The following is a 26245-nucleotide window of genomic DNA, read 5'->3' on the forward strand; positions in this document are numbered from 1 at the left end:
AAGGAAAAGAAAAATCTATTATTTATTTCTTATATTATATAAAAATTGATTAGTTGGTTGCTGTATATTAAAATATATTTAATATTTTAAAAAATTTATCAATTAATTAATTCATTCGTATAAAATATTTTATATTTTTTTATAAAAATTAACGTTTAAAATTAATGACTAAACTGATTAATAGAATTTTTATTGCATCAGAATGTATTAATATATTTTTAAAAATTAATAAATTAATAAATAATTTTTCCAATTTAATCCATGAAAAATTTATGTGCAGAAGGGCCACGTATCACAAACAAACAAAGAAAATTTGGGACGTTACAGTTTATTCGTACCTGGTAATTTGTGCAGTCTCCGGCAGGTAATAGTAGAATCCATTGTGCATTCTAGACTAGCATCAGGCCATTGTTGAGCTTCTTCATGTCTCTCCGCAGCACACCAACAACCTAATCAAATGGAAAGGGCACCCCAGCGAAAGAGAAAAAATTCATTGGGATTTTCTTCTCTGAAAATAGAAGATAAAACAGCTGATCAGAGTCAGACCCTCGCGAGGAAGAAGAAGAAGAAGGTACATATGCTACTGGCCCTTCTATTGTCTTTCATTTTCTTAGAGATTTTTTTTAATAAAAAATTATCTGGTTATGTGTTGATGTTTAATTTTCTCAACAATTTTGTAATTGAAATTGAATCCATTAGATAAAAAATCAACATAACAATTAATTTAATTTAATTTTTCAGTTATAGTTAAATTATATTTACAGTTAAACAAATAATGATTTCAGTTTGAGTTGTGAATCTTTGCCTTTTTGGCTTAATAAAGGTTAAAAAAATAACAATTCTTAAACCTGACTTAGAAAAAATTATTTTTCAAACTAAAGTGAAATTAAATTTTATGGCATTTTATAAGTGCAGGGTGGCCAAAACAAAATTTTAAAAAATAGTAAATAACTTACCACACTTAATAGCATAAATGGGATGAAAGAAACTCTTCAAATCTCATATTTGGACCCTAAGCAGGGGTGAACGGTTAAGCGAGACCCGAATCCCCATCGGGACGGTAGGGAAGGCCCTAATCTAAGTTTCAAGTCGACTTCTTTACTTGATTATAATTAAAATAATAACAATTTAAATATTTTTTAGATAAATCTATTTGATCATGACGGATTTAAATAGTACATATTTAATTTTAAGATGTATTTTGAATATAAAGATTAATTTTCGTACAAAGTTTAGATTTTATTTAGATTTTATATGCGGAATATTTATTATTTAAATATATTTATATAAATAATTAAATAATATTAATAATGTATTCATAAATTTTATATTTGACATTTTTAATAAACAGAATTTTTAGATATTTTATAGCTATGTAATTATTATTAAAATACGTTTTTATATAAGTTACTTAATTATAATATAAAACGATGACTTTAAATATATTAAATAGTTTAAATTTAAAGTAATTTTAAATATTTTATTTAAATTTAAAATGTGAATCTGAATAAATTTTTATTTTTATTTTAAAAAAATAAACGAGTTTAAATATTAGAATATTAATGAGTTGGACCGAGTGATATCTCGCGGTTAATATCCCTAATGGCAACCGACGCCTCTCCACCTCCGTCTCTCTCGCTCTCCAATCCAGTCGACTCCTTGAGGCTCATGTTTCTGATTCTGAACGAATCACCATTCTGCAAGAGGCGCAGACTGAAGATGAAACGACGGAGCTAATGCTTATCAGTAAAACTTCAGTTCCATTTTTCAAGTTTTCCATTTTCGATTTTTGGTTGGCAGTCTTTTCCTCAAACACAAGCTACTCACTCGCAATGAAACATATGTTACCTTACGATTTTCCTAAATCATAATTCATGTGGTGATATTGGCTTTCAAGATTGGCAAATATAAGTCGTGTATTTGTAATTTTTGGTATCTTTAGCTGGTTGAGCACTGTGATTGATGTGGTGATGTTGGCTTTCAGGAAGGTATTGCAATATGCGATCGCTTAAAAGCTCGTGCAAAAGAGTATGTATATTTATATATTTTCTCTTCTCTCTTTTTGAGTTTCTGGATGCCTTATCTCTTGCTCTTTGTAGTTGGATCCCCTTGGAGTCCATTTGATGAAAAAAAGGGAGAGGGGAACGTTATATCAAAGTATTATTTTTTGAAGTAAATTGTATCAAACTATTAAAAACTCTAAAACAACTTGAAAAGAAACTATTTATTTTGTAAGATCGACAACAACTTCACACGTGTTCTGATATTCTGGTTAGCATTTTATTTTTCAAATTTATTTTCGTCTCTCTCCTCTTCACATATTGCATACATAACAGCTTGGTAATTCCAAAAATTTGGTTTTGTGAAAAATGTAGCCATAACAATCACTTGGGTTCACCAGAATTCAGTCCAAAGGGGATTTCAGTTGATGCTGTGCGTTCAAGGCCCATTGGGTTAGCTATCCCTGGGAACAAAGAGGCCCCTTCAGTTAACGAAGAACGAACTCAAGCTCAAGATGATGCATCTTCATATTCAGGCAAGAAGGCAAAGAAAGCAACTAATGAAGTATCATGCCCATCTTTCTCATTCAAGAAACCTTCATTTACTCTGAGCCATTTAGGCAGAAGGGCGGAACAAGCAACTGGTGGCACATTGTCTCTGACTTCTGTGACAGATAGATTTCCGCTGCTGTTTGATTCTTCTGGCAAGACAAGAGAAAATAAGAAAGGATTATGGCCTTCTTTCTTCCGTCCAGGATCTCTGTCCCCCTTCACGCATGTAGGTAAGAATGCAGAGCAAGATATTAAGGACGGGGTTTCTCTATCTTCTTTAGCGGGAAAACTTCCAGTATCCCCTGGGCATTCAAGGAAGAAGCTTTCAGGCAAGAAATCATTCGATTCTCATGCATGGGTTATTTATTTGTGTTGTAATTCTATACTAAGCATTTTCTTCTCCAAATATTTTATCAATGTAGTTATTTTTATATTTCCCAATCTCTGTGGTTCATTATTTAGAAGTAGAGAACATCAAGTAACAGAACAATATCAGATAATTATGGGTCTGCCATAAAGAAATCATAAATCAGAACAGAAAATATTGGACTTAACGAATTACTTTTGTTAGCTTTAGGTTTCTTCTCTTGCAAAATTCCTTCTCTGTAATTGATTGTGCTCAAAATTCATTTTAGCGAGTTGATGATAATAAAATCATATTTGGCTATGAATATCTTTATTTTTCTTTCTATCCTAGATCAAGTGTTTTCCGCTTGCTTTTCCCTGATATTATTCTTTATACTCTAGAGAAACGTAGTTATCTTTCTTGCATCAGTAGAATGAAAGTTCAATTTAGGATAACCATTTTCCAATGAAAAAATAAGAAGGCAAGTAGTTTTCACCTCTGGTAAGAAAAATTGACATGATTCACTTTTCAAAGAAATGTCTGAGGAAAAAAAAATCTTGGTGCTAATGTTGTACTTCAGAGAAGTTCAGACAATGTATATACTTGGTTCATTCAATGTCTTCCACTACACGTGGGCTTATATTTATGTAATCTTTCTTCAGAGAAATGATAAATTTTATGTAAATCAATCACAAAAACAGAAGAAAAGACCAGATATACACAGAGAAATGATAATGACTGGTCGTCTTCATGTAACCCAGATTACCGAGCTTGAACAGACTGCAAGTAAAAAACTTCCAAGAAGATATTAGTACATTTCTTGTGGGTTTTAGTTTTTTTTTTTTTCTTCTATACACTTGACTGCATTTAAAAAGTGTAAAGTCAAGTATTTGAGCAAAAGAACACTTACTACAAAGTTAATCCATTTATTTATAAAGATTCATTTCAGTTTGTTAGTTTTTAATGGGTCATGAAATTGTAACCTTTTTCTTTCCTGGACATGAAATGGAAACTGGAACCTATTTGTTCCAGCAGGCTCATAGTGTTGGATTAGATTATGTATACTTCGGCTTTCTGTAAACCGAAAGGTTCAGCAGTCAATCTAGTCGTAGACAGCATCAAGAGTGATCACTATATAGCATAGTCAAGAGAACCACAATAACTCGCAGTTTTGTGTAAACCAATGGCTTTTCATGCCATCATCTTACGAATACACCACTCTTCACATGGCTATATACTGCCAGTGAACCCAAAAACTTTAACCTTGAGGTTGATTTTTTATATTACTTTTTCTGAAACGTCTCCTCCTCCATTGCTCTTAATAAATTTGGCCTAAGGCATTGATACTCATTCATAGTTGGATCAGATCCTAATTAGACTTATTCCATTTTTGAGTTGCACCAGGTCGATTTTCACTGCTTTCCCTCATGGTTTTAACTAACAGCTGCTACTAAACGGAGTTTGAGCCCAGTTACTGTTATCCCCATTATTTAATGCACATTTTTTTTATGTTAGCATAACAGACGTTACCACAGTTACGTATTGAAAATGACCTATACTGATCATTATCTATTAAGTAATGATCTTTACGGTTATTACCTTACCAAAGCTGCTTTTTGAGACAGCAGCTCCTCTTCCCTAAGCAGCTGACACTCTCTTTCTCAAATTAATCCATCGAGCTGCTGACTTTGATTTGTTCAACCCAGTTTTAAAGATAATTTCACACTTTATTGAGGATCAAGAGAAAAATCATATAGTAGGAAGTATTCTTCATACTTTGTGCTAGTTAACTGACTTTATTGTTAATAAATAATGTAAATCAAGGTCTTTTTTTTATGTATCTATGATTATTAATTAGTTTTGATTTGTAGGTTTGCTTAATTTTGTTACTATCTATTAGTTTCCTACTTTTTACAATTTTTATTTAAAAAATTTATGTAGCGCTAGACCAATACGTCATGCTTTGGCAGTGACGGTGACAGTGACAGCTATAACGACAGCAACAACCCAATTCGTTTTACATGGCCATGCTTGGCTTAGGTTCCACTTTACCTTAAGGTTGTCTAATTCGTTGATCAGGCCCTGACCAAGTTCAAAAAATTGATAGAATATGTCAAAATTACGTTTAACTTTTCATTAGATTAGGCTGGATTGAGCCTTAAAGGAATGTGAATTTAAGTCTACACCACTTTGCAATCAGGCCTTGATGCAGCATTGTGGCTGCATTTAGCAAACTCCTGTGAACAAGTACGAAAGTACAAATGTGTAATCCCATTTGAGTCATGTTGCAGGTTGAGACTTTTGTCTAGGGATCCACATCAACTAGCCTGCCTCTTTATGGTCACTCAGTGGTTCCTCCCTCTTGATATTGAGTTTGTGATACAATGCCGTTTGGCTTCAAAAATAAAAGAGGGAATTGAGCCTTGTCACGTGCAGGGATAAGAGTTAGTTACGGAGTGAACACATGGTTTTGCAATTGTTTAGCTATAAATATTATCTTCTACCTATTGTTAAGTGTGAATAATTGAATTGTTGATAAGAAAATTCTCTTTGATCTGGTTTCTCTTTCTTCTTCTCTCTTCTTCTTGATTTCTATTTCCTTCTGTATTTTCTGTTAATATCAGTTTGCCTCATCCTGTTTGAGTCAATCATCTTTCTATTTCACATAAACATAAACATAATTAGGTGCCAAACCATAGAGTGTGCCAATGACTCCTGAACTTCAACTTACAACAAGGGATAATGAGTCATTTGATCCTAAAATGTGTAGAAAATTAGTTGGCAAGTAACTCGTCCACTGCTGGCCATTGAGAAGCTTTGGATAGATTTTTGTGCTATTTGAAAAGTGCACTAGGATGCAGTCTCTTGTATAGCAATAACGAGCGCGTAGATATTGATTGTTTTCCTATGCAGAGTGGGTAGGATTGAAAATTAACAAGAGATCAACTACAAGATATTGTACTTTTATTGGAAGAAATTTGGTATTATGGAAAAGTAAGAAGCAAAATATGGTTTCTTGCTCTAATAATGAATCAAAATACTGAGCTATAGCCCAGTTTGTGTGTGAAGTAATATGGATAAGTCAATTGTTGGATGAAGTCTTAAGGGCTCATCACCTACTAATATGTGGTATGATAACTAGGGGTGAGCATAATTCGATCCAATTCGAAAAAAAGTTGATCAAACTGATTTAATTTTAAATTTTAGTTTAATTTATTTAAAAATTCGGTTTGGTTCGATTTAAAATATTTGAAATTTGATTTATCTAGTTCAGTTTGATTTTAGAGAGGAAATTTTCAGTAGAATTGAACCAAACTGATAAAAGTTAAGCTTGTAGATTCTTTTATGTGTTTTCCTTTGCAGCTTAGTGGTTAATTGTTCATTACAAGACTCCAAAGTCTTGTGTCGAGTAGCAACACATATTTTATTATTTTTATTTTTTATTTGACTAAATCTAATCGTCCATTAGAAATGATCTTAGTCGTCCACATCTCGTTATATATATCATTTAACTTTCCAAACCCTAGCCGGTAGCCTCCCTCCGCCTGTTCTTTTTACCTTGCTCTCGTTTTCTTGATGTTTCTCCTCCCTCATCTCCTCCATTCATTTTAATTTTGCTTTCTCTTATTATCGTGAAGAATTGTTGCTCTCCCACCTCTACTTCTTCGTCCTTTCGTTTTCTCCTGCCTATCGATTTCTTATTCTTGCGAAAGCTATTTAAATCCTTTCTTTTTTACCAAAATAAATCGAGCCAATAGCCTCTTCAATCCACACCATTACCACATGTGCTCCCTTGGTGCTGAACTTTCTTGATGGTGATCGTAAATTGAAAAGAAGTTTGGAACCAAGAGCATTTGGGTTTACAATATCTAGATTCCTTGGGTGCTGAAGGCAATGTTCATGAGTTTTTATATTTTATTTAATTTAATTTATTTTTTTGAAATTTGCAAAATTTTCTTATGTGTTGTGAGCTTATATGTTTGGTTGATTTTTATTTGTTTTTGAATAATTTGTGTGGTTGATTTGTTTATGTTTTTGGAATATATTTCCTTTTGTGATCGTTTTCTCTTTTTTCTTTGCCTTATTTGTCTTTTTTTTTTCTTTTATTCTAGGCAAACATGTTGACTTAATAGATGGATATCTTTGATGATGTCCATTGTTCCTTGTGTAAAAGGATTGTTTTTAGGTTCAAAATTTTGACAAAAGACAAATTGAATGGGTAATTGGAAAATCAGGTAATTGGTTTTTGTTATTTCATAGTTTAAATCATCTAAACAGTTCGAAACTGAAGAAATCAATTTAACCGAACCGAAATAATTTAGTTCGATTCAAATAAGTTTTCTTTGTTATTCGGTTCGGTTTGAATTTTTAATAAGTTTGATTTATTCGGTTTTTTAGTTTTTCAAACTAAATTGAACAGATTGATGCACACCCCTAGTGGTAACCAAATAGCTTTCCACATCACCTCTAATCCAATATTTCATGGACGAATCAAGAATATTGAAATTGATTGTCACATCATTCATGAAAAGATTAAATAGTAGGTTATCTCAACAGAACATGTCAAGATGGTAGAACAACTAATTGATATTTTCACGAAAGTTCTAAATGGGACTAGGATTGACTATATTTGTAATAAATTAAGTATGGTTAACATATGACTTAAGGGGAGCATTATAGTAAGTCTACTGTGTAATAATATTACATATAAATATTATTAGCATAATTATAGGGATACATTAGCATACTTAGAGGGATACTTTCCTAGTTAGAATACATAATTATAGGATGTTTTTTTATATAAATGCTGTATCATTCTCAAATAAATGTACGAAGAAAATTCAACTTTCACAGTATTTAACAATGCAAAAACATCAGAAACATCACTTGATGTAATGCGCATGATGTAATACGATGAAATAGATTGACTTTAACATTGTTTCCTTTTATATGCAGGCTTATTGATTTAGGCATCTCATGATCTATAAAATGGAGAATGTGCAATAGCCTAAAGAAACTTAGTAAAGATCATCTAAGTTGTTAATTTACTGATGCAATTCATGCATTGAATATATGATTTAGCATTGTCAGAATCACTTAGAGAATAGAATATTTGTTATGGCTCCTCTAATAATATCTCGGAGCTTCCCATTTCGATAATATTGTTCCTTGCTAGAGGTCCGATCTCATTATCTCTTGGATTGACCACTGTATTGCTAACTCGAAAGAGTATTTGTACAGGTGAAAAACGCAAACGTGATAGTAAATCCAAAAGTACTGATATCCAAGCAACGCCTGCCATGTATAGTCTGAATCATTCTGAGAAATACCCTTCAAACTGTCCTAAGCTTGAGGCTGTATGGAGGTAAGTAATCTCTTTCCTCATATTGTTTGATCAGATACACATCTGATTGCTTTGAAGCTTTCCTAAAGCATGAGATGGATGCTTCAGGTGAGCTCTGGATGCATTTGTCCAATAGATCAGAGGATTAGTTTCTCCTATTAATTACACCTAATAACCTTACTTGGTAAATAGAATCATTTTACCATTTTAATAATGATTTCAATCCATTTGTCCACTACTCGATGAATTATGCTGATACTGGGGAATCTGATTGGCTAATGATTGAATTGATTATATTATATATCTTCACATCATGGTTTTATATTTATTTACTGGTAGATGTGGCGGAAAAAAGAACAACAGTATTATGATGTATGTGATAAAAAAATCCGAGCCGTTAATTTCCTCCTTTCATCATGCAGCGGAAGTGTTGAAGTTCTTAACATGGCATTGCCTGGAAAATTCTCTGGTGATTTTAGGGCTCATCTTCCTCGCTGTCCATGGGTCATTGATCATAGAGCGTATAAGCTTTCCAAGCAAATGCCTGAAGTACTACAGTTTGAGCTGCTACCTCGTGGCAACATTTGGGATGAGATATTTGATAATGATTTTGCTTTTAGTTGTGATATTTCACTTTATTTTTTCCCTGGAAATTTAGAGAGGTTTGTTTCAAATCTGAGATTATTTTTCTCTATTGGAAAAGATGAAATCTTATTCATAAGGCTGGTGCAAACTGTAGGTCTATACATCAATTTGATTATCTATGGTCATTAATGGAAAAGGAAGATCTAGTGATGAGGAGTCGCATGGATGATTTTGAGTTAATTGTATTCACATCTATGCGATTGTGCTATGCTAAAGGTAGTTTATTTTTTTCCCCTTTTTTCTCCCTCCCTTAATGGAACTTGTTTTCCTCGATTACAATTTTGTTGCTACTTTTAAATATTTTATTTCATAAAAATATAGTAATATACAAATTAATTTTCCAACTATATCATTATATTGCTAGATATGCAAGTTGTTTTTTTAATTTTATTTTACTTTTTTTTCCATAATTCTTGACCTTATATGCTATGAGACAAGCATTCAACCACTAGGTTATTAACCCCATGGTCAGGTGTGAAACTTGTGAAACATGCTCATTTCTTTGTTTAGACCTTTATATATATTTTTGCTAGTTTACATGCCAGTTTAGTTTATATCATTGTTGTTGCAGAGTTAAAGTGGACACCCTTCTTATGGGGAGTGTTTCAATTCGCGAAAGATGAACATATCTCTACTAGCATATCCAACAAGAAGATATCTACTAGCACATCTAACAGTAACTTATCTGAAACTCACGACTCTGAAGTTGGAACTACAAGTAAACAGCCTTCGATGAAGAAAACTATTAGGATGATCCACCTTGAAGTTCCTCCTGGGTTCTCTAGAGAACATGCTAGTAAGGGTGCTCTTAAGGCAAGCTTTGATGTCTCTAATCTAGTGGAAGTTCCAGTGAGAAATGATCCGGTAATTTTCTTTTTCTTATATTTCAATTACATATGACATTCAATGGACTAATCTATTTAGATTATAGAATTATCACTGTTATGATTAGATATCAACACTAATAGAGGACATGATCGACAAAAATGGAAAATGAAATGGGAAAATTCAGGCAATTAATTTATGTTTTATTAGCATGCTTATGGCACTTTATTTTACTGCCTTGCAAGTTTGGAACTTTATCTGTATTTCTACTGGTCTGGCTATAATACCAGGCAATGTGAGGATTGGACTCGATCATGTCAATTTGTGATTTGGCTTGGAAGCTTTGTAAGCTTTTGGTTAGGCAATTTGTAAGACTAAGTACCTCCTTGATACGCTAATTAAATTTGCTTGGTAATTTATTTCTGCTTCACTTCTATCTTCAAAATGACAGGATCTTTCTCTTAGCTTAGCCAATAATACTTGTAGTGCTCGTCATCCAACATCGCTCAAGAGGAAACGTGGCAAGCCCAACAAAAGACCATGATTTGTGAATATCAGCAAGGGAGGCCAAGAGACGTTGTCAATGAAGAATAACCATCATGTCTAGTTGTCAATTGAATAAGTTTAACCAAATACTTGGTATTGCTGACTGGTTTTTGAATAATTCAGTTCATGTGGGAAACTGTAGGACCATCTTGCCCTTTTGGGTTGAGCCCTGTGGTGATCATTCATCTTACTTGTTAAATTGGCTCATTTTCATTATTGTTCATGGCATTAATGTTGGAGTTTATTTTCTATGTTGAACAGTGAGTTTTCAGGGTTTTGGCTCACCAGCCATTTCAGACCATCTGTTTTGGGTTTATTAGTTATTTTAATTAGTTATAAAATGCTCTGTTTCCTTTCTCTTTTTGTGATTTACATGCTTTGGTTGGGAGGGGGAAGATGGAAAGTCAGCAAGAACTAAAGGATATACAAAAAGCATGTAGACGTGACATGAACTAATATACTTGGTTGTTTGGAGGGAAGTTAATGAATTAAGAAGTGGGGCTGCCCACAATATGGCAAAAAGAGCCCTCTCAGTGGAGGAGGGATCATTTTGGAGAGTGATGGTGAGATAGGCACGCTTCTGGTTAGATATCAGGTCCCCGTGGGCACTCAAATTTGGTCCACTGTGTGAAGCAGATGCCAGTAAAGAATTGGAAGTTCAGATTGCACACATATACAGAGAAGCAAACGGTGTGTGTCGACTGGATGGTTGATCACGTCTCTTCTTTTCTGTTGGGTCTGAATGAAACTCTTCTTTTTTGAATGTAGAGTAGAAAAATTTTGATAGTCTTGTTTTTGAACTTTGAATCTTCATGTTCCACCAAAATAAGAATCCTCTTGGATAATTCACTTTGTTATATAATTTTCTAGATTAAATGAGGTGGCATCGTTAGAAGTTTACTTATCATGTAATCATATATATAACCTATATGATGCATGAGATATTTCTTTCTTTTAAAAATTTTACAAAAATTTTGCATAATACCCCAAACTCAAATAAGACCATAAAACAAGGATATGGCAAAATTAGTATAAATATAAATTAAAATAAAATCAATTTATGAAGTTGCTCACTAATATGTATAAAGCTAATGAATATAAAATTTAAAAAAAATTATACCTATCATGCTTTAAAATATTTATAAAGAGTGACATGAAACTGACAAATAATGATAACAATAATGCATTTCAATCGTTCAAACCATCAAAAGCACAAGGTTTATAGAACATCAATAAAAATGTCCATAATTCAATACTCCATCCAAACACAAGAAAGCACAAATTTTCAATATATCAAAAATCATTTTCTGTTGATATATCCATCCAAAATTCACAATTATATATATGAAAAAAAAATAATTCAATACCAACAGCAATATTTTTTTTTTTCATTTCTGTTCTTCATTTTCTGTCGATATATCCATCCAAAATTCACAATTATATATATATATATATAATTCAACACCGACAACAATAATTTTTTTTGTCATTTCTGTTCTTTTTTTTTTTAAATAAAAAATAAAATTTAATTTTTCAAAAAACCTATGGAAAGATAAAAACGTAAGCTCTTTCTTTTCGTTTCTTCTTCCTCTAAGCCAACCACCCCACGTCTCTCTTCTCTTCTCTCCCTTCCTCACCGCCGGCCATTTTCTTCACAACCGCACCCGACTGCGGCGCGTCAGCAGCCTTCTCCATCACGCGATACCCAGCGCCGCCATTCTTCCACATCGCGACAGCAACTCCTCCTCCAGCCGTGAACCACCGCGACGTCAGCTCACTTCTCCACAGCATCGAACAACAGCCTGCCGAACCACGTCGCGCGCCATTCTCCTTCCTCGTCGCGACAGCAATCCGTCCTCCCCTCCTCGCTTCAAATTGCGACATCAGCCTTTCTCTTCTCACATTTCCGATCGCGGTCCTCTCCAAGAATCAGCCGTACGCGTCTTTCCTTTCATCAATGCCGACCAGCGCCGTTCTTTCACCATCACCGATGGTCCTTCTTCCTAACCGCACACCGTCAGTCCCATTGAAACATTGTCCTTTATTTTATTTTTCTTCTATTCCCGCTAATTATTATTATTATTATTATTATTATTATTATTTTATTTTTTTAAAATAAATATAATTCTAGCGGTCTAATGACAGGACTCACAAAAAATCTCAAAACCAGCTCTCTCGTAGAGTAGGTTTTCCACCATTAATCTCTTGAATATAAGAATATAGGTTCTAATCCTAAATTTTTCACCATTAATCTTCCTTTTTCAATACAGCAATTAATGATTAAAACATTGGAATTAATGATTAAAACATTATTTTGATTGGCTAAACACAAATTAAGAAATTAAGAAAAAAATTAAGATGAAATATTCGATTCAAAATTAAAAATTAGTATAAATTCATTAATAGAAATTAGTTTGAAATTAGTTTAAATTTAAAATTAAAATAAAGTATTACAGGTTCAATATTTGAAATTTAAAAATCTACCCATGATATTTACAAATAAAATTTTAAAATAAAATAAATAAAACATAAAATTAATAAAGAAAAAAAAAATTAAAATGAATAATGATGAAAATTCATGCCCAAAGAATCTCCACCGCTGAAGTTGCAGTTGCTCTCCTGTTCTCCCAAAATGAAAATGAGAAAGGAGAAGGTGGAAAATATAGAGAGAAAGATATGTGGCTACTCTTCTCTTTATTTTAGAATCTTCTCCCCCTCTTAATAATAAGAAAGAGACTATTTATAGCATCTAAAAAGGTTGCTCTAACAGAAATAAAAGGATGTCATTTATCATCATCATAAATTATTAAAATGAAGAACTCTTCCAATGATGAAAACTCATGCCCAAAGAACCTCTGTCGGTGAAGTTGGAGCTACTCCCTTATTGTCTCAAAGTGAAAATGAGGAAGAAGAAAGTGAAAAATAAGGAGAGAAAGGTAGGTGCTCTTTTCTTTATTTTAGAGTTTTCTCTTTTTTTAATAATAAAAAGGTGACTATTTATATCAAATAAAAAGGTTGTCCTAATAGAGATAAAATGATGTCATTTATTATCACCATAAATTATTAATTTTTCACACTTAAAATAAGTTGACAGTTTGACTGATATAAACTGTAACACAGTACTTATACCACTTTCTACTCTTTTTAAAATAAATAATCTTTAAATTTTAATTGATAAAGATTTTTTCCAAAAAAATAAAAGTAAAATATCTATAAAACTCTAATTTATAAAAACTAATTAAAATTAGTAAAAATATCAAATAAATAAATAAAGATAATTATTTATATAAGCAAAATGAAAGTAAAATGATTGATGTTAACAACGGTGGGGCTAGAGCAGAATTTCATATAGTTTCTCTACCACTTTTCTCTATCACTTTTCTATCTGACGTCCTTTTATAAAGCCTCAAATTCTATCATCCTAATCTATACCGGCAATTCTTGTACTTCCATCAAAGGTTTTGCCTTTCTCTCTGCTCTGAAAATCTTTCTTAACCTTCTCTCATTTGGATAAAATGCTTTTCTCTAATTTTTTTATAGGTGGTTTAGATTTTTTTAGTTATTGTTTTAAAGAGTTTCAGCTTCTAAATAGTGATTGGGATTACGAGTTTTCAAAAAAAGGGAACATGCTTTTCTTTGGTTATCCAAATCGGATTACGAGTGGTGAGTTTGGCTTTTTAAAGTTGGTGGTTAATTAGACTTTTATCTATATAGGTATTAGAGACCCTTTTATATTTTATTGGTTCTATAGCCTTGAGTTTGAATATGTAATCCTTGAACTCTTTAGAACCTTTTAATAAATATCCTAATATATTTGATGAAAAAAAAAAAGAAGATAAATCTTGCTTATCCGAGAGCTTCAAGAACCGAGGAAACAAGTGGTTGTGAGAAGATTTGGTCCATGATGCAGTGTGCAAAATCTTAATCTGCATATGGCACAATATTCCTGAACTAACATGGATTTGAATAGCTAAAATCTGGGATCCCCATTTGATGATTTTAATTTTTTCAGGATTCAAGATATTTTAAGTTTTTTTTGTTTTTCTTACTTTTTATGTATTTGAATCTTGTCCTTAATTTTACTGTATCAGACCTTGAACCCGTCTTATTATTACTAATAAATGCTATTTATTGATAAAAATAAATACCATGCAGGGGAAATTTGAAATTCGACTTTTTTAATCACCTTATATAATTTAGTGCAAAATTAAACTTTTTACCTAAATATAATCCCATGTAAATCTGACAACTTGCTGGTGAAATCCATATAGGTTTGGCAGGAAGAGAATTAGAATTTCCCTCCTAACAAGATTTTCCTTTCTTTTTTTTTTTTTTACGGGACGATTGATGTTCTTACAGAATGTCTCAAAGAGCAGTAAAACGCTATCGTTTAACCCCCTGCCGCAAGTCTTCAACGTTTGAAATTAAGCTCATTCTAATCCACTAGGAGTCTGGGCAGTAATAAATTCTCTCCCGAATTAATAAAACTTGTTTAAAAAATACAGCATTTTATTGTCTTTCGAATTTATTAAAAGGCTAAAATGATATTTTGACCTAATTTTAAGTGCCAAAAGAGGCATTTTGACTTTAAAAAATGTAGCTTAAGTAAAGAATTGCAATTGGGCCAGAAAAAATATGTAAAACGCTACTATGGTACAATGGTCTATGCTACCTCTCGCAGAGATGATCCCTTTCTCTCTATTGACAAGTTGGCAACTTCTTGCTTATTATTACACTCTATTCTTTCATTGAATTGGTCCCTGAGAAATTCCACAGCCATGAAAGTGAGGGCAGAAGCTGGGATATACCATGTTATCCTGGGAATGCTTCCTCTAAACATTCCTTTAACACCTTCAACCATCCAAATCCTTTGCATTGCGTCCAACCAGCCTTTGTACCTTCAATAATTTGCAAATATTTTGTAAGTCAAGCATTTTTTTTTTCCAATCTGAAACAGGTCTGAGAAAAGGCGTACAAGGCAAGATTATTCATTTCCTAGCAAATCTAACAAAAAGCTCTCAATTTTTCCCCTAAAGACTTTATTGATGCTCTCTATTTGCCAAATTTTGTGAAATCTAGTTTATAAAATCACTGTTTCAAATGCTAGTCAATAAAATAATGATATACATCCCTGCCCGAATTCAAAAACAATAGCACATTAATTTATTAACTGTAATATGTGATAAGCAACAAGTTGACAGAAACCTAGATCTTAGAGAAAGGTCAGAAACAGTTGAACCGAAAGATTAAATTTGGTATTTTTAGCCCTCACTGTAAAGTTCAGGGGGTAAATTTGGATTTTTCGCTTTGTAGAATGGATATGTTATAACGAAAGAGACAAGCCTTTCCATAAAGAAAACCCTGGCAGACTCAGTTTATCATGACTAAGAGTTGAACACTGAAAAGCAACGTTAAAAGCAATAAGCAACAATTATCTAATGTGGTATGCGATGATCTCATCATACAATTTAGAAATCAGCAACGTTTTTGGTCATGCAAGTTGAATATCAAAAGATTAATACCTTACAGTTGATCCCTGGACTTGCAACCTTGTTTTGATGACATCAAAGGGAGTGGTCAGATATGCGCTGATACCTGCTCAAAATTTAAAAATAACCATGAATGACCATTCAAGCAAGATCTATTCCACGAGTTGCACCATAAAATCAAGTACTGAAAAAATCAGCTTGTATTTGGAAACCTGTAGAAGTAAGTTAACAAGCAACTTTCTACATTAAATGAAAAATGTAGTCGATTTTTAGCTTCAGTTAATAGATAACAATTTTTTTTTAACTCAAATTTCTATTTCTGAACCTTGCACTTAGTATTTTTAGGCAGAACAGCACATACCACCAGCCAGTCCTCCCAGGACAAGCCCCTCCGTAGAACTATTAATGAAATAATCTGAACCAGGCATCCATTTTTGCTTCCCACACTCTGTCAGATCTTTCAGGGCTTCATAAAACATAACCTGCAATAACAAGCACAATATCAACTTAAATAAGATTTGTGGTCGCATCAACCAACAAGGAGAAGAAAATTTGAAGGCACTTATTGCAGATTTAAGAACCAAGTTTCTCAAGATAAAAACGAACCATAAGACCAGCAAATGGCACATCCCTTGCAAGTGTAGACCAGTATCTGCCAAAGTAAGCAGTAAATTAATCATTGGGACAAATAACTCTTTCAAAGATGTGGCACAACCTTAGTTGTCTGGAAACAATAATATCAATATTATTGGAAGAAATGATCTTGCAAGCAACACTACATAATACCCAGTGCACCTTGCAAAGAGCAGGTTAGATTTTGGAATATTGAAAGAGCCAAGACCCTCCCTAGTCTTCATGGCCTATTAGTTGAATTGACATTTAGATGCCATGGTACAATATGGCTAAGGAACCATTACTTTGATCTTGAGAAGAACTTTTCACATGCATTAAATTTAAATCAATAAGCCAGTTCCACATATCATAATAGTTTGGTTAAAATAAACATTTTGACTAATCACGCCCTCCATATTCAATGTTATCAACGCAAGAGGTGACAAGATCCACTATAGGCGAGAGGCGAGGGGGCGAGGCCGAGGCGATGCCTTTTTGAAGTGAGATGCCAAATGTGTATATATATATATGCACACATATATGAATAGATATTATATTAATTCCTTCTTAATTAGTTAGCATAATTACAAATATATATATATTTCTAATTAGTTAGTTGAATTATAGGCATACTTGTATATAAATATGTAATATTTTCCATTTGGAATATACTTGGATATTAGAAGTCAACTGTATAAATATTATATTATTTCTTTCCTAAATTGTTTAAGATGTATATTATTCGTATAATTATACTAACAAATTAGGAATAACCCTAATCAATTAGTATAACTATAGGGATATACACCTCCGATTAATTAGCCTAATTATAGGAGATAAATCTTTAACTAATTAGTATAATAATGGGAATATATCCTCTAATGAATACCTAAAATTTAGTTCTCCAATCAAATGCTTCAAAAGGAAATATATATTAGGTTTGGTATTTATAAAGGAAGAAAGAAAAAAGCAATGCATGTTATTTTCAAGAGGTGACGACTCGCCTTGTGTCATGCCTTGAGCCAGGCGAGGAAAGGCACTTGCCTCTTGCAAGGGTTCTCGCCTCGCCCGGTGCCTTTTGGCACCTTTAATAAAAGGTGTCCATATGCAAAGAAAAAAAAGAGAGAAGCTCATTTTACAGGCCAAGCTCTTGGAAGAAGGATCTTAGGAAATGTACAAACAATTACAGTGATCTCCTTTCCCTTTCATCCAGTGGGCTGTGTTGTGGTGTACCAGAACACATGGACAAACAAAATTATCCTTCTCCAACCTGTATCTTTATTGAATTAGGGCATCCTATCAAGTGAGATGCCATAAAAACTTTAAGCAGTAACTTCATAAAATGTGTCCAAACTGTTTGTCAAAATAGCAACTCTCACAGATCTCTCTGTGGCCAATCAGAATTGTGACTTGTCCATTATGGAAACAATAGGCCAAAGAACTAAACATTCATATGTGAACCAAAAGGAGATGGGTATTACTTTTTATTAGCCCCTTGGTATACAAAAGTACCTTAATTCTATTACTACAACTTACATTATGAATTAATAGTTGTAAGGAGAGTATCCAATTTACACCATTACTGAAAATGCTAGCTCAGAAGCGAACACTTAAGCTTGAACTCTAAATAGCAAAATACTTCAAAAGAAAAATCAGAACAACCACGCACTACTTGCTGTTTCAGACACTTACCCAGCATATAATCCTTTTGGGCCTTGCTCCCTCAATATTGAACTGCCAGCCTGGAACATTCCTGTGTAATAGCCATACATTTGTTGACCAGATTTCACCCTGATATTGTCTTTCAGAACAGCATTAGTCCAAGATGTTCTTGTGCCTTGGACCTGCATGCGTTGCTTCATTACCTCGCATGGAACATATGCAAAAGAACCAAGTGTATCTCCTGAAATGTTAAACAAGAAGATGGAAAATCAGAGTTCTCATAGAAATCCATTGGCTGATGAAGCAAGAAATATCAAAAGTGCTTTTAAACAAATAAGACCTTCATATCATAGCAGAATCACACTGACAAAACAACTTTCTACCTAAGTATGAAACATAATACATGTAGAAATCCAGAGCGTGCACATGATTGTAAATAATATAAATGAAATTTTGCACGAAGAGTGAAATATGCCATCCCCAAGATAAAATTGCAATAAACTAGCAATAATCCAAAAAGTTCTTCTGTGAGCAAAATGAAGTTATTAATGAACTTTTAAAGGGTTAGCTCACCAACAGCTCCAGCAATGAAATTTGCCCAGTGGCCCCCAAGGCTAGGATGTGATTCTTCGATCCACTTTTTGCTTGACTCTATAAAACCAAAATATGTTGCTCCAGTTGCAAGAGACCCAGTAACTCCAGGAGTTATACCTCTGTAAAAGCCTAAAAGGTAATCAGTTCAGACCAACCACATAATAATCAGACAGCCGCTAGAACATAGAGAGTAATGGAAAAGTTATCAGAAGAAAAAATGGAACTTGTAATCATGTACCTCTCACTCTATCAGCAGCCCAGACTGTCCGGACCATCTGCAGTATGCTCCTTTGGCTCTGTTAGTAAAAGAATGCAGAAGAATATAAATTGAAATGAATTTCAGATTTCTGATTAATTTGAACCAAGCACCAAAAAGGAAAAAAAAAACTCTCCAAACTGAAAAAAAAGGAATATGCAGAAAGAAATTTGTGATTCAAACCTGGCTTCCGCTAAGAACAGCTTGGCTCTGAATTCGTGTCTTGATGGTATCAACAGGATGCATCATTCCTTCCCCAAAAGCTCCAGCAATAGCTCCCCATAGGAACTCTCTCCATACTAAACTCCAAAACATCAAATCAAACACAGAATGTCATCGAAATGGATAATAGAGATAAAAAAAAATTGAGGCTGTAAGCTTACCAAAGAACTGATGGTGAGTTGAAGAATTGTTTGAATGCGATATGGAGGGTTGAATTTCATTTGACGTTGGACTATGAACCGCCATTTTTTCAGTTGGTGGAGCTTTAGGGTTTATTGTTTGAAGAGCGCGGGCTATCCTTGCTGCGTGAAAACGACTTAAAATGCTTTTATATCATACTAGGCTGCGTCTGCCAAAAAAAAAAAAGAGCAGGCATGGAGGCGTTTGAAATACGGGTTTTAAGAAAATCAAAACTCGTCTTTTCTTGTTTTTCTAAAGCGTGCTTTTTGTAAATGACCAATAGGCATATTCTAAATTTCTCTCAGTTTGAAAATGCTGATTTTATAGAATTAAATGGTATTGGACGGAAATATGTTTATAAATTAATATTTTAAATAAAAAAATAAATATAATTTAAAATTAATCGAAATAAAAAAATAAAAATTTTTCTTTCTCAAGTACAACCAGTATTGTAAAAGAGATTTGTATGAGATTTGAACATGAACACTTACTTTCTTATAATTTCGCTGGATTAAGACATTAATTACGCTAATTTTCATCTAAATAATTAGAAATTAAGTTTTTGGAAGTCATTTTAATTTTAAATTTAAAGGCATAACAAATAAATATTAATGTATATTTGATTCCTAATATCTAAATAAAAGATCAGTTGATATATTAATATTTTTATGATTAATTTTTAATACTTAATATTTATAAAAAATAATTATTTAAATGTAATTCAAAAGCTAATTAGTGCCTATTAATATTTTTTATGTAAAGCAAATGACAGAGAGCAGAGTTTACAATAGTTTAAATTTAGGTAGAAAGGAAAATATTGATTTTCTTTTTTTTTTCTTTATTTACTAGTGACGTGTAACGACTTATCTGCTAAAGTATTATTTGCCTTTATCATGATTCATACACAAGAAAGCGTTAGAAGTCCTTTTCATATCAGGCGATCATTTAATTTTTTTTGACGCGCATAGAGACAGGACTGCGAAGTGACTGAATTTATTATTTTTCTCCACGTCACGTTACTGGACTGAGACTGTAGTGGGTGAATTTAAATTTGTGAATAATTCGATCTGTTATGTGGACTTGAATCAGAACTAAAAATATTAAACCGATCTATCAAAGAGAGTTCATGTATTTCGGACCAACATTACTTTTTGAACTTGGTATTATACTCAAATGATAAAGCCCAAAAATTATTATATATATTTTATTAAAAAATACTCTTCCTTTTTCTTGCATATTTTATTTACAAACAAAAGAAAGATAATAAATTAAATATTTATTATTCAATTATTATTCTAATTAATTTTTTATCAATATTTTCTAGAATTAACAATGAAATCATATTTCATTAATTCGTGAATAGTAATTGTTCCGAAACAATGTTTTAAATTAGACTCCACCCACATAAAACGACAGTGTTTCACCTCGAAGCAGTCAATCCCAATTTCCCATTTTCGCATTCTAACAAAGCGGAGTAAGTGAGAAATTGGAAAACGCACCTGAGCTCGAAGCCATAGCAAATTAGCTGGCAGGGTGGATCTACAACGCTTAGGCCTCTAGGGTTTCACTGAAAGAATCTTTCAACAATGGCGATGGCTGCTTTGAGACGCGAAGGGAGGCGATTCGTTGCCCCCCTCGCTTCTCCCCAACCGATGACCGCCATCCGATCATCTCTTATTGCTGAGTGCGATCTCTTCCTCCCCTTTCTCCCACTTCTCTTTATCCTCTCCTTGCATTTTTCTATATTATCATTATGTCTCTCTCGTTTTACGCCTCTGTTCAACTAGTTATTAAATGGGGGATTTTCTTCATAATCTTGGGAAAATGTGATGATTGAATCGAATGGACGGAACACAACGGTGTTGTATTATTTCGCGATTCTACATGTGTTTCTATAGTAGCTTTTAGCCGTCTGTTTATAACCAAATGGAGGAAAGTGTTTCTTTTTTATGTAAATTGCTTTATTTTTATATGTTGAATTGTTGGGGATGGAATATTTTCAGCAAGATATAGAGTGGAATGTATTTTAAGGTTGGAGGATGATTTAATGCAAATAATTGATATTGGAATTTGTTCATTTGGTGACTATATTTCTTCTAACCAGTTTTGATATTAGCAGACATGTGAATTAAAAGATATCAATGTAACTCGTGCAAACCCCATTTGCTTCCATTGTGGGGGTGAGGGTTATATGTACGGGAAAAATTTCTGTTGGATACTATTAGTGATATGGCTCTGTTGAAACAATCAATTGGCACCTCCATTTTTTGCGTCCTACCAGACAAGTCTATTGTTTATATATTGAGCTTGTGATGTTTGAGTTTTCACGTGAATGCCAAGTTTCCGCAAATGCCATTTGTTAATGTTCTACTTCTATATTTGTTTTGTTTGAAAAATATGTTTTTGACATTGTTCTGGGTGGATGGTTTTTTAGCTAAAAGCCTAAAACAAGTTTATGACTTTGTAAGCTTTGTAAAAGATTTATCTCTTGTTTTTCATGGAGCAATGGTGTATGATACCAAAACTTTCCTACAAAAGATTGCAAAAAAAAAAGGAAGGGCGAAACAAGACTTGTTCAGGCATAACGTTTTATAAAGTTTGAGAAAACAAAAAAAAAAAAAAAATTGAATTACCATTACATTAATCTGCTCACATGAAAATGTATTCTTCATGCTGCGTAATCATTTTCTGATTGCAATTTTTTCTGTTTTAGAAATTCTTTTAGTGTTATGAGCAGCTAAAATAAGTTTGTTTCATGTACAGGGAGCAGACCCATGTTGGAGCACGTTCTATTTCAACTCAAGTTGGTAAGTGTTACTTTCATTAAGTAGCTAATGCCTAAGGCTACATTTTTGCAGTTTATAGTAGGCTACTTTTTATTTTGTTTCTTAGTAAATAAGGTCCCTAAAATGTGGATCATTCTTTTTGTTGATGTATGTTATGCAGTCAGAAATCGAATGAAGAGTGTCAAAAATATTCAGAAAATTACAAAGGCTATGAAGATGGTTGCAGCCTCAAAGTTACGCGCAATTCAAACTAGAGCAGAAAATTCCCGCGGCCTATGGCAGCCATTTACTGCTCTTCTTGGCGATGCTCCTAGTATGTTTATTAACAAGCTTACAAATTGACTAGCTTATCGTATCCAATTTAATCAGTCTTGCAACTAATTGCCATCAAATTTATCAGTTTTGTTTTTGAAGAGTTTATGCCTCTTATGGTCTTCATTGTGTCTTCATTTTGTTACCAATCATAATTACTGGTTTCTTTGGTTATCTGCATGCAAATTTTGCAAAATTTATTCAGAAGTGGCTAATGTGTCAATGGTGTTCGACATTTTCATAGTATTGTATGCTTTTGAGGTGAATAACTTGTGTGTATTTCGCAAATGATATTCTTTTTAATGATTGTTTAGTGCAAGTGAATATATGTTGTGCCTATCCTGAAGTAGAATACTTCACTTAAAATGATATTTGGACATTTGATTGATAGTGTGGTAGAATAAACGATTTCATCAGGATCACCTTATGTGCTTTGAATTTAACCTAGTGGTGCATGGAATCTTTCTCATTTTCTCTGATCCACCAGAAGTTTAAAAGTCATGGTGCTAAGGGCATTTGTAGCATTGTGGAGAAAGTTTAGTTCCAACTACATAAATTGTGAAGTCTAGGGAAACACAAGCTATTACCATTCTCTAATCTGAGGAGTTATTAAGCTGTCAAAAAACGTGAAGTTTTGATAGAAATTAAATCATAGGCTTAGGAAAAGGCATCTGATTTTTTTAAAAATAAATTATTGATTAGAAAATTGATTCTATACTGGTATGAGACTTTATGCACTTCTAAGTTGTATCTTTCTTGGCAATTGTACCAAATCCTTTTATATTTTTCTACTTCCTCTCTCTCTCTCTCTCTCTCTCTCTCTCTCTTTAAATACTTCTCATTTTGTTATTGCATTCATTTTGTCATTGTGTTATTCTGTTTGCCAGGTGTTGATGTAAAGAAGAATGTAATTGTCACTATTTCTTCAGACAAAGGTCTATGTGGAGGAATTAACTCCACATCTGTCAAGATAAGCAAGGCGTTACACAAGTTGACTGCTGGTAGATTTTGTTTATAACTGAACTTGCTTAGATTATCATCAGTAAATGCTTGGGTGTTTTTGGACAATTTAGATTTTCTTTTAATTTTTTTTTTTTTGCATGGTTACAGGTCCTGAGAAAGAAACAAAATATGTCATCTTGGGAGAAAAGGCAAAGGCTCAGTTGATACGTGATTCGAAAAAGGACATTGAACTATCCATCACTGAGTTGCAGAAGAATCCTCTGAATTATACTCAGGTTGGTAATTTTTCCCAGATTTATTGATCATATAAAATGATTTCTTTGTATGTCCATACTTTTACATGTGCAAACAGATGAATTTGAGACTCAAATGCTTTTTACTATTATGTGGATCAGGAAACAAGGTCACTCTTGCATTGATTTTATTTTATCCCCCCCCCCCCCCCCCCCTCTCTCAGATGGATCCTTTTATGCTGTTCATGAAAAGGATATTTTATTATGCCATTTACATTCCTGACATTTTCAGAGTGGGCCAAATTGCTATTTTGATAGAATATAGAGATTCTTGTCTATGATACTTTTTGTTTTCTTTTCTTTTTTTTTTTTTTATTTTAATTGTTGGCCTTTCAGGTCTCTGTTCTGGCAGATGACATTTTAAAGAATGTGGAATATGATGCTTTGAGGATTGTCTTCAACAAGTTCCATTCAGTTGTTTCTTTTCTTCCAACCATGTCAACTGTTTTATCTCCAGAGGTGATTCAGAAGGCGACACCTGATAATATGGTCTTACTTTGAATTGATTTGTTGTCTGGTTTGTGGATGTTGTATGATGATATGTTGATTTAGGTTGTGGAGAAAGAGACTGAATCTGGTGGAAAACTGGGAGATCTCGACTCTTATGAGATTGAAGGTGGTGAAACAAAGGGTGAAATACTTCAGAATCTTGCTGAGTTCCAATTTTCTTGTGTGAGTGATGCTAAACTCTTGCTATTTTCTTGGTTTCATGGATAAAATGAATCATTTTGGCAATAATTACCGTGCAAACTGAAATCTGGAATCTGGAAGCTCAATGCCCTAGAACTTTTACCTCTTGAATGCAATTTTATGGTGCAGATACAAGGAATTGATTCTTCTGAAAAACGTCCTTAGTTTGTGATATGACTTTTGGCAACCTATTGGGCACTGATGCTTTGCCAATTTGCTTGATGCCTATTCTTAATATTTGTTCTGTATGGGGGTGAAATTGTACGACAAAACAATTGTTAAGAACTTGAGGTGCTTTGTGAATGCTATTCTATGACAATTTTTGGATTTTTCTTGAACATGTTTCATACATTCCCAGGTCCTGTTCAACGCTGTACTAGAGAATGCTTGCAGTGAACAGGGAGCAAGGATGTCTGCTATGGACAGCTCAAGCAGAAATGCTGGCGAGATGCTTGATCGTCTGACACTTACTTATAACAGGTCTCTCATTCACTCTTTACTAAACAATACATGCAAAATGAATGTTTGCTTTCATCTTAGCTGGGAAATATCTCTCGCTCAATTCACTCTCTCTCTGTCTCTTTTTTTTTTTTCATACATTTAGATATCCAACTTGGTCCATTTTAGTGGTCTAAAATGTTGGCCTTTCGGTGAAAGATGGTTAGTCTGTTAATCATAATAGATTTATAGCTGATCAACCTTTGTTTGTCATTGTATATGTAATGGGATTGGAGTGGAGCAAACCCCCCCCCCCCTCCCCTCTCTTTTTTTTTTCCTCATATCTCTTGTTCGTGGTTTTAATAATTTGTTTGATTACTTTGTAACAGAACTCGTCAAGCATCAATCACTACTGAGCTGATTGAGATTATATCGGGAGCATCTGCACTCGAGGGATAATTCAACAAGTCTTGGCTGCTAGGGTACTTGATAGTGACGAAATAAGGTCGTGGCAAAGGCCTTCTTGGAACTTTGTCCATCTTTTGAGGATTTTTTTTGTTGAGCTACTTCAATAAATCCCACCACAATTGTACTTCATTTCTGGGAATTGAAAATCAGATTTTCGATGGTCGCCATTGATTTTGGGCTCACTTTTCTACCCGTGTACTTAAAATGGAAACTAAATGACTATTTTGGAACGTGAGATCCTGTAAATTATTTTGTGCATGTATGGAAGTAAGAACTTCCAAGGAATATCCGTGATTCCTGAAAGGATGGCAGTGAGTCTGTGCTCTTTAATTGGAAATATTTGCGAGTACTCGTGCGCATGGGCATCGCAAGTTGTAGGCTTCTCTTTGTAAATTCAGTTGCATTTGAATCGTGTTATGCCCAATGAAGTCCTTTTTGAATCGGAAAAGTGTGTATAACGGGATATACGGGATATTGCGGTATGCCTGGTTGCTAGAAAAAAAAAACATGTTAGAATTAGAATTTAGAAGTCCCCCATTTCATCTTTTCAGGGAAGCCCAATGAGCAATAGAAGGTGAAGGGTTAATGATTAAAAGCTATATATATAAAATGGTACTATAAAACAAGTACCATGTATTGTTTGAAGGCTGAACTCCTGGTCGACCTAAAAAGAGAAGAAAAGGGGGCTGAACTGCGGGAGACTTGGGAATATTTAAGCGGAAAGTCTCCTCCATCAAAACCAATTGGAAGTTAAAAGCATCAATGACGAGCAAGGTAAGCTGCTTTTTCAACGTGTACGACGCCAAGCCAGCAGCTACAGACCCAGCACCCTCCTCTCTCCCAATTTGTAATATCGAATTTCGCATTCTTTATAGATATCAACTAAAACTCCCACCAGTAGAAGGCGACGAAGTTGTGATTGAAGATCTTGTACTCCCAGAACAACGTACCTCGCACAGAGTTCCTATTGTCTTCCCTTTATCCATGTGGCGCGAACTGTATCTGCCGGACGTGTTGAGGAC

The 26245-nt window shown here is 33.5% G+C and overlaps 3 protein-coding genes across 3 annotated transcripts; 2 read left to right on the forward strand and 1 right to left on the reverse strand.

The window, feature by feature from the left end:
* Positions 1 to 270: 270 nt before the first annotated feature.
* LOC110600058 lies at positions 271 to 10615 on the forward strand. Its single transcript, XM_021736757.2, has 8 exons — positions 271 to 571; positions 1985 to 2028; positions 2376 to 2881; positions 8140 to 8263; positions 8665 to 8904; positions 8982 to 9103; positions 9459 to 9751; positions 10164 to 10615. Exons 1-8 carry the CDS (start codon positions 458 to 460, stop codon positions 10254 to 10256), a joined length of 1536 nt encoding a protein of 511 aa, XP_021592449.1. The 5' UTR covers positions 271 to 457; the 3' UTR covers positions 10257 to 10615.
* Positions 10616 to 14575: 3960 nt separating this feature from the next.
* Positions 14576 to 19470, reverse strand: LOC110631017 (mitochondrial substrate carrier family protein E). Its single transcript, XM_021778714.2, has 9 exons — positions 19255 to 19470; positions 19055 to 19170; positions 18854 to 18911; positions 18595 to 18744; positions 18052 to 18262; positions 16354 to 16399; positions 16109 to 16229; positions 15781 to 15853; positions 14576 to 15156 (listed from the first exon to the last, which is right to left on the reverse strand). The coding sequence occupies exons 1-9, from the start codon at positions 19337 to 19339 to the stop codon at positions 14922 to 14924; spliced, it is 1095 nt and encodes a 364-aa protein (XP_021634406.1). The 5' UTR covers positions 19340 to 19470; the 3' UTR covers positions 14576 to 14921.
* Positions 19471 to 20708: 1238 nt separating this feature from the next.
* Positions 20709 to 25671, forward strand: LOC110599905 (ATP synthase subunit gamma, mitochondrial-like). The gene is made up of 9 exons (XM_043950488.1): positions 20709 to 20957; positions 22037 to 22080; positions 22220 to 22372; positions 23259 to 23372; positions 23482 to 23609; positions 23964 to 24086; positions 24180 to 24299; positions 24676 to 24797; positions 25145 to 25671. The coding sequence occupies exons 1-9, from the start codon at positions 20860 to 20862 to the stop codon at positions 25212 to 25214; spliced, it is 972 nt and encodes a 323-aa protein (XP_043806423.1). The 5' UTR covers positions 20709 to 20859; the 3' UTR covers positions 25215 to 25671.
* The last annotated feature ends 574 nt before the right edge of the window (positions 25672 to 26245 follow it).

Source organism: Manihot esculenta, chromosome 14, assembly GCF_001659605.2.
Source record: "Manihot esculenta cultivar AM560-2 chromosome 14, M.esculenta_v8, whole genome shotgun sequence".
Lineage (NCBI taxonomy): Eukaryota > Viridiplantae > Streptophyta > Magnoliopsida > Malpighiales > Euphorbiaceae > Manihot > Manihot esculenta.